At 55.6% G+C, this 8,854-nt stretch overlaps 1 protein-coding gene across 1 annotated transcript; it reads right to left on the bottom strand.

Annotated features, from left to right (window-relative positions):
- Nucleotides 1-1,290: 1,290 nt before the first annotated feature.
- On the bottom strand, nucleotides 1,291-6,836 carry APOD (apolipoprotein D). The gene is made up of 5 exons (XM_009282335.2): nucleotides 6,768-6,836; nucleotides 5,657-5,810; nucleotides 5,245-5,366; nucleotides 3,356-3,444; nucleotides 1,291-1,919 (listed from the first exon to the last, which is right to left on the bottom strand). Exons 2-5 carry the CDS (start codon nucleotides 5,777-5,779, stop codon nucleotides 1,684-1,686), a joined length of 570 nt encoding a protein of 189 aa, XP_009280610.1. The 5' UTR covers nucleotides 5,780-5,810; nucleotides 6,768-6,836; the 3' UTR covers nucleotides 1,291-1,683.
- Between the last annotated feature and the right edge of the window lie 2,018 nt (nucleotides 6,837-8,854).

Below are 8,854 nucleotides of genomic sequence, written 5' to 3'. Positions count from 1 at the left end.
GTGCGGCATCACCATCCGTGTGAGGAAGAAGATAGGAATCTGGTGAAGCAGCGATGAAGTGATCTACCCCAAAAACCTAACACACCTGGGAGCCACCATGCAGCTGTCGGCATCCTGGCATGGTGTGTCCGCCGTCATCCTTGCAGCCTGAGGATGCGGGTGGAGTGTTTGATTTTGTGTCACGGGAACCGTGGCGTTAGGATTTAAAAGTTTAAAGGGCTAATGGCTTGAACGTGGCAGTTGTTTCTGATCCCTGCAAGGCCTCCCTCCCGTCTCACCCCCCTCCGACCGGTAAGGATCAGTGAAATGCTGGCTCCCTGCCCAGCACCTGTAGCCCTCCCAGGCCAAGAAGGCGCTTTGCTGCACACCCACACCCATCGGGGTCCCACCACAGTAAGCGTAGAACTTTTCCTGCAGGTTTACAATATTCTGTGTCCACAACGTTGTTCCTTCATGTCAATAAAAGCAGCAGGAGATGGGGGCACCGCCAGCCAAAGCCACGACATGGGTTTGCTGGCATGGCTCAGACAATGGGGGAAGCCCGCACATCTGATCCGAGAGAGCTGGAAAGACTTCCAGGCTCCTGGAGCAAACCATTTAACTTCAGACATGGTTGCTCATGTTGCATTGCATTCCCACTACCACAGTGCCGTAGCCTCAGAGGAGGGGCAGACCCTGCACGCTGAGCCCCCCCTAGCCTGATCGAAAAGGTCATGCAGCTGGGAAGGTACAAAAGCCCCAAAGCGGATATTTTTATTTCATTTTTAATGAGTTGCATCAATGCTATTCAAGCAGAGTTGTCACGGTGCCTGGTGAACACCTGCCAGGGCAGATGCAGTGCCAGCGGGCACTCGGCACGTACAAAAGCAGTGAGCAGGATGTCAGGCACAACCTGCCGTCTCTCGGTGTTCGGGAAAAGCCTTGGGAGGAGAGGACAAGGGAGCAGACCCGTCTCTGTCTGCTTACAGATACTCTCAGAGCTGACCCCTTGGGAGTGCAGGACCAGCCTCACTTGAGGCAAGTCACGTACAGACACTGCGGATGGAGCGATGCTGAATTTCTGGACATTTTTTGACTTCTCAGACTTTAAATACAAAGGGCCAGATCTGATTTCTAGCGAGGAGGTCTGCTGACTTGGCAGTAACGTACACCTACAGGCCTCCACCAGAAAACATGAAAGACCCCCACTCTCAGTTCCCAGGCTGCAGGACCGACCCCTCGTGTCTGGGCGTTGCTGCTGGGAAGGCAGTGCCCGTGATGTAGCTCAGGCACCGTGGACTCCTGGCGGGCCCAGAAGCACCAAGACAAAAATGGGAAACAAACCTGCAAGCACACGATGAAAGGTTTTCCCCTGGGACTAGTACTTGCACATCACATCTCATACCCTTTCCCATCCACGTACTGGAGGACTCACAGCAACAGCAGAGCTTCACGTCTGCACTTCACGTCTTTTCTTCACCCGTTAGCTTTGAATCACTCAGTTACTCTACAAAAGTCAGAGTGAGACGAGAAAGCGGGGAGAGTGATAGAGGGAATGACAGCAAGGGGTAACTCAGGGCTGGCAAACTACCGTTAGCGAAAGGATTATTACATTTCTCTGTTACATAGAGAAATTCTAATGGATAATAAAGAAAGCAACAAAGTTCATCGCTGGTCTGGTGCTGTGTCACCGCGTGCCGGGAGTTACATCTCGGGAGGGCAGTTAAGTTGATCCGTGGGCATCATTTTCTCGGTGTCAATCTTGTAGGACTGGAGAAGGCTCTTCAGGTGCTCCACGGTTTCTGGGTGCATCTCGGGAGCTCTTGATATAATCCAGGCGTAGTCGATGTGGAAGAGCCAGAGGATGTTGGTGCAGGAGTAAACCAGTGAGTAGTTTTCATAGTCGGTGGAGATGACCCAGTAAGGGGCAGAAGGCATGACTAGGAGAAAGAAGGGCACCGTGAACACCACGGGTAACCGACTCTGGACTGCTCTGCAGCACTAGAGCCACGGCTCCTGGTGCTGTTCCCACTTTTGCTGCTCCTGAGCCGCATAACTGTGGTCAGTACAAGGAGCTATAATTTGTAAAAGCCTATTAGGACTCCTTGTTCTGCCCAGAGGGACTCGAGAAAGCCACAAAGCCCTGACTAGGAAGGACATGCTGGAAAGTTAACACTGACCTGAACAGCTCGTCCGGGCCAACAAAAGCCAGCCCAGCTCGTACCCGCGTGAGGGTGCTTGCTGGTGGGAAGGAGCTGTAGGGCTGGGAGCTGACACTGACGATCTGAGGAGCACGAACCACCACCTGCTGCCCCGGGTGCCCTGTCCATGGAGCCAGCTGGAGCCCGGGTGGTGGGAATCGGTATGGCTCAGCCCATCCCACCAGCACCAGCCGCCTGGGCCAAATTCTTTTCTCCATCAGACTGCTACACCCAAAGCATCTGCTCTGATGAGGGACAGCCACTCCAGCTTCAAACCATCAGGCAGGCGTAAGTGCCCCGGGATTTATTTTTGACCCACTTAGCAGTGCCAGGCGCTGTCCTCTGGGGCTCGCGTCCGGTGGGGACGGTTGGGGTTTGCGCACGCTGCGGGTGAAATGGCTGTGGGTGATGCCTTAGCAGCACATAATTAAGTCTGGCTGTGCTCGTGAACAATAATTGTATCTCCTTTGCAAGTACCCCTGCTCCACCCATTTCTCCAAATAACCTGTCTGTGTGAGTGCTACGAAACAGCCAAGGAAAAGGTGTGAGGGAGCAGAATAAGAAGGGAGCCAAGGGGGAGACTTCTGCTCGCTTTCCAAAGTGTCGCTGCGGACAGAGGAGAGTGCTGTGCAACGTGAATAAGATGCACTGCACCTCGGCGGGCCCCTGTCGTGTGTTACATTGACAAGGGAAGAAAAAGCAAACAAAAACATATTATTAATGGTTATTAAAAGGCGCTTGTAAGCAGAGGCAGGGAGGGCTAGTAGCTATACCGCTGTGTTCAGAAAAACAAGCCTATTCCTGGCCCTTGCAGCAGCTGTGGGGCTGCCCCCCCCACCTCCCACCCTCCCTGTCCCTATCTGTGAAATGACCTGGAGGGACGGTAATGCTGCTGATCTTTCTTGCTTTGAGATCAGCTGGTGAAGGGTGCTCCACCACTGCCTGCTGGTCACAACGTCTCTCCTAACCCTTTGCCATTGCCCTGTCGTGCTGCGCTGAAGTCACCACGGGAGCTTTGCCTCTTGCTTTGCTAATTTTGCATCCCTGATGACATGGCAGCGGTGCCTGCTTCGTGCAGGCGTGGCCCTCCCGCGATGCCTGCACCACAGTGCTGCTGAGCCCGGCGAGCACCGGGGAGCCGGCGGAGGCTGCGAGCCTCCCAGCCACACACTTACACCAGTTAAAGCGGACACCCAGCTTGGCCGGCTCCTTTACATCCATGTGCATGAGTTCTCCTTCGACTTCATTGACTTTGCCATTGGAACTAAGAGGAGAATGACAAGGTGAGAAATAAAATCAGGTGAGTTTGAAATCACTTTTTTTTTTGGCTTCCAGTAAATCATCCCTCCTGACGCATCCACCTGCCAAGAGGTGGCTGAAACACATACGAGCTAACCACAGCATCCCCAGAGGGACAGCTCGACCCTGGGGACGGTTTCAGCAGCAGCCAGGGCACACCAGGTCCTGGGCCAGGTGCGGTGGGGCAAATGCTGTCCCCGGTTAAACCACCCCAGCACCCCAGGGTGCCTCTCCCCACGTGCCCCTGCCAGCGGGGTGCGCTTCAGTGCCACGGGGACAGTGACAGAGAAGAGGGAGAGGAAGACCCCTCCGCGTGGGACGGGACAATCTCAGCACTAATCTCGGATGTACCAGGGAGCAGCTCAACTCCTGCTAGTTGTAGAAGGCATGTGATCACATCTGTTTAATCACCTGCATTTTTTTCCAGGTCACAGCACATTCCTCTGCACACAAATTACCTGTCCCTGCTTGGTGAGCCAGGGTTTGTTTCGCTGCTGGTTCAGAGCACTGCCCTGCTGGCAGCAAGCCCCACGACTCGGGCTGCCCGTCTTATAATTGCATATTTCCCTGGATGCCTCAAGACCGGGATGCTGCCTGTGAGGCAGGAAAGTTTCATGCTTCCCTGTGAAACACGAACACCCAAAGAAGCAGAAGCTAATACTGCCAGCAGCAGAGGTCGTGCACAGCGCACACCTGACCCCAAATATTTCCTGACTGAGCTGCTGAAGTGGTGACACCAACAGTCAGATTAATCTCCCACAGATTAATGCAGGCGCAACTAAATGGTCAGCTGTTTGCCGGGCGCTGCCCTAGCAGTGGAGCTGCAGAGACAGTGCTGCGCGGTCAGCGAGCGGCATGGACGCTGCTCTCTGCCAGACACAAGGGATGTGTTGCTGCGTTGTTGTTATTGTGAGCCAGAACAAAGTCCCCATGCCATGCCAGGAGCGCAGGGGACAGCGCTGCATTCACTGCTCGCTCCCTCTCATTCATTCAGCAGCACCCCATGGCAGCCGGGGCTGGTGATGGAAAGAGATAAATTAATATCTGCATCTGTCCATGCAAAAAGCCAGGAGAGCTCGGGATAATTGGAAACTATCAAGTATAATAAAGAGAACAATCGGTGCATTCACTTTGCTCACTGATTTAAATGGGCAGCAATTGCCGATCCCCTTACACAGCAGTTACTACTAGTGCAAGGTAAATGCTCCAGAAAAAGGCTGACTAATATTTGCTTAAGTAAAAGTGACCCGTGTGCTTCACCTTCCCTGCCCCTTTTCATCGGGTCCCTTTACTCCGGAGCAGAGAGGAGCACAAGGCACAGGCACCTCTCAGCATGCAGGGGCACAAGGTGGTGGCTGCCATCCCGTAACCAGCCCTGTAACCCCCCCCCGGGACAGGACCCGGGGCATCCGGCTTCTCAGCCATCACTGGGGATCACAAACCAGTCAGGGGGGAGACCCAGGCTATTTCACGCTGGAGTCACCACGTGCATTTGATCTATTTTCTCACTACTCACCTTGGACAACGAGAGAGACCTGCTTGAGCTCCAGGGAAGCACAGGCAGAGACCAGAGACCCACATCTCTGCTGTAACCACAGCAAAGCCTGTTATCCTGGCAGAGTTACTGCAATCACAGAGTGCTTCCCCCAGCACCCCCAGACCCAGAAACAGGCAATTTGGAGAAAAATGACCACCCGGGACAGCAAGAGAGGTGACAGGAGTGCCACAGCTGCGGTGAGGACACAGCCCAAACGCAAACACTTACAGCAGCTCCTTGTTGATCACCTTGAACTTCCCGTTCTCCTTCAGCGAGTAATTTGCCTGGATGCAGCTTCCTTTCTCAAAACTTGAGGGCAGCTTCTCTATCTCGTACCATTTCCCCAAATACTGATAAAAGAAAGTCCAGAAAGACACTTTTAGGAGGGCTGAGGGAGAGCAGCCTGGCTCATTTGCTGGCACAGTTTCGCCTGCTCGGTTTGTTCAAGCATCCACCTCCGTGGTACAGGAGGCTGCGGGGGGTTAGCGGGGCTGCAGACCCGCGCTGGCAGCTCGGGCACAAGGCGTCGAGACTGGACCCGCCAAGCTCCCCCCCTGCACTCAGGCAGTTTGCCATTGCTCCCATGCCCCCTTAGCCTAACCCTCTACCCGCCGTGAGATTTTCAGAAAGCTCTCCACACCTTGTTGATATCAAAGTCTTCTTGGACTGGTGGATCTGGGCATGGTCCCATGTGAAACATCTGGCCTTTCCCAAAGCCAAGGAGGCCGAGCAGGACCGAGAGCTGCACTGCCGTGCTCAGCATGGCTGCACCGGGATGCAGGCAGAAAATGGACCTGGAGAGGAGGAAAACAGCTAAGCTGGGGCCACCCTGCAGCAGAACTCTGTGTGAAATACAGCAAGAAAGACAGGACGTCTGCAGCAGGGCACCTCAGGGGCACGGCAAGGAGAAAAGGATCATGAGAAGAGCACAAAGGCACTGTGCCTAGTAAGTCCCCAGCCCAACACGGCCTCAAGCCCTGCCTGTACTCAGGCTGTGCCCAGCAGCTCTGCAGGAAGCAAGGCAGTGCCTGGTGAGAGCGCTTGTACCCCTCACCCACACCTGACACCTAGCGAGATGCAGGGGCGATAAACGCCCGAGGACACGCAGGAGCATCGTCATCTGTCCAAAGCTGAGGCAAGGGGAAATGCAGAGATGTTTCCTATAAAATGCTGGAGCACAAGGAACATGCTCCAGAGCCGGGGCAGAGCCGGGGCCCTGGGACATGGAAGCGAGCAGCGTACACATGCAGGAGCCTGCATGGCGAGAGGGACAACCCCACCTGTGCCAGGGCTGCCTGGCCCTGCAAGGCGGTGGGAGGCACAGTGCAGCTGCCTCTGGGAGGGTGTCTTTGTGTGCCAGGATGTGCACAGCACTGCAGGGTGGGGAAGCTGGTCAAGACTCAAATCAGCACCAAACAAAACATGAACCGTCCCCCAAAAGCATGCTGCAAGGAGGGAAAGGACATGTTTTCCTGCGGAGCAGAGGCGGGAGCTGTGCTGCTCTCCCCAAGCAGCCCCTGGAGCCAGGATGCTGCCCACGTGCTTCAGGCTCTTCTTGGGGCAGGTTGGCACCTACAGACCCTGCAGCACGGGGCTGCTCTGCTTCCCTGGCCAGAAACTCTGCAGGAGCAGCAGTAGCACTTTCCCCAAGTTTAAAAGAAAAGGCCAGTCTGTCTCCAGCTGCAGGGCATGGGCCCCGCTGCGGACACAAACAGAGTTCCCATTTTGAATCTCTTAGTTCAGAAACGTACCTTGACTGATGAGGCGGAGTGATGCTCTTCGGAGGACTAGGGCTGCAAGGAACAGCTGTGTGGTGAGCTCTCCGCCTCGTCGTTTTATAAGCGTGCTGGGATCATCATTATTCAGCACTAGCACAAGCCACTCCCTGGTCCTCGACGTATTTTGTTTTTTTGGCAGGCCAGTCAGCTGCCTTAGATCTGCAGCTGGTACGAAGCTGGAGATGGGCTGCAACTTGGCTGCTCATCCAGGCAAACAAAGGCACCCCACATGTCTGGGTATCGCTCCGCAGCTGCGGAGCTCTCTGCTGTTCGGCCACCCACAAGAGCCTCAGACCTGGGTGCAAACAGCAGGGGAAGGGGAGAAGTGCTGCAGCCTTTGAGAGGGGCTGGCGACAGCAGCGGCTCCTGTCTGGCTCCCTTTGGCCCAGCAGCAGCCATCGCCATGCTCCCAGGGGGGACGTGCAACCTCCTCTGCCAGGGACCACTTGAGCCCTGGAGACCCTCCAGGCCACTGCAATGTCCTAGTCCCCATCACAGTCACTCGCAGGAGTACATGGGGAGGATTAAGTAGTGGGAGGCATCGCAGGCTCGTCTGGGGAGCTGCAAGACCTCTCAGCAATTTTTCCCCTAGACTTTTAAATCTCACTACAGGGAAAGATGCCGGTGCAATTAGTACTGTGCTGACCTGGCAGTTTTTCCAACAGGTGCCCAGCAAATGACTTTGACAGCAGAGCAGCCATCTGTGAAGACAGCCGGTCCTGAGAGTTATGCAAGGAGAGTTGAGTAACAGACAGGATGCTCTCTGTGTTTAATTACATTTTCTTTTAATCTAATCTCTGTTGAGACTTTCTCTCTAGGTGTGATTTTACACGCTGCACCGTGTGCCTTCCTCACACATGCACACACACACTCTCAAGCCCCTGGCTGCCCAAATGCCAGCCCAAGAGCCACAAATAGCTCAGTCCTGTCCCTTATTGGGGCCGTGCTGCCGAGGTGTGCCCTGAAACACGGCCACAGCCGAGGTGCTCCTAGGACCTCGATGGCCATCGGGGCTGAGCACGGCTCATCCAACGCAGACCCAGCAGCGCCGGCCGGGGGTGAAGAGCTCGGGGGAGCATCTGCTCCATGGCCCTGCCAGCAGCGCTTGGCACGGGGCAGGGGAGAACGCAGGGGCTCTCCCTGCCTGCACACAGCTCCCTCAGCAGCTTGGCAGCCACTGTGTGCATGTCCCTGATGGGGTTGCTCTGGCTGCCCATGCGAAAGTCAGAAGTGTCCTGCAGACACTCTGCAAGCCCCAGATTCATCTGCACCTCTTGTGATACAAACAGGTTAGGAATCAGAAAAACCCTGGACGGATGCCCTGACCTGAATGGTATGAGTGCTGCTATGCTGTAGTGCACTGTGGAGGTGAGATCCACCCCCCCCACAGAAGACCAGCGAGCTCAGTTTTTCTCCTGAGCTTGGCTGCCTGCATCCTGCAGAGCAACCAGAGGAGAAAGTACTGCAGAACAGCCAGCCTTGGCCACAGCAGAGCATTTGCCCTGTGTGCGTGAGAACAAGCGTGTGGAGGTGTGTCTGTGTGCGTATCCACATCTGCACATGGAGCATCCTACGGGATGGAGCGAGGACTCCCTGGCTGTGGTGGCAGCGTTGTGCCCTTGGATGGAGCGGTTCTGATGAAACCCTGCTGCAGCAGGAGGGGCTCGTGCTCACTCTGGCCTCCAGGCACTGCCCAGCACCCAAGGGCTGCCCTGCGGTGCTGGCTCTGCCAGAGACGTGCCCAGGTGACTAGGCGCCGCAGTTTTGGCTCCCGGCATCCTGTGGCCAAATTCACACTGGAGCAGCAAGGCATACACCCAGCAATGCTCCACAAAACCTGCTGCAGGAGTGTGCATTCACCTGGGATGTGGCCAGGAGGTGACGAGGAGCCAGGAGCCACCAACAGCTGACACTCCTTGAGCCCCAGTGAAAGCGGGGATGACGTCAACAGCTGACACTCCTTGAGCCCCAGTGAGGGCGGGGATGACGTGGGGTGGGCTTTACTGTAGCCATCAGCTCCCTCGCAGCCAGCACCAACAGCAGTGGAAGCAAACCTATGT

The sequence above is a fragment of the Aptenodytes forsteri genome, unplaced genomic scaffold (genome assembly GCF_000699145.1).
Source record: "Aptenodytes forsteri isolate BGI_AS27 unplaced genomic scaffold, ASM69914v1 Scaffold404, whole genome shotgun sequence".
In the NCBI taxonomy this organism is placed as follows: Eukaryota; Metazoa; Chordata; class Aves; order Sphenisciformes; family Spheniscidae; genus Aptenodytes; species Aptenodytes forsteri.
Note: the sequence above shows the minus strand (reverse complement) of the source record. Positions and strands in the feature narration are given on the sequence as shown.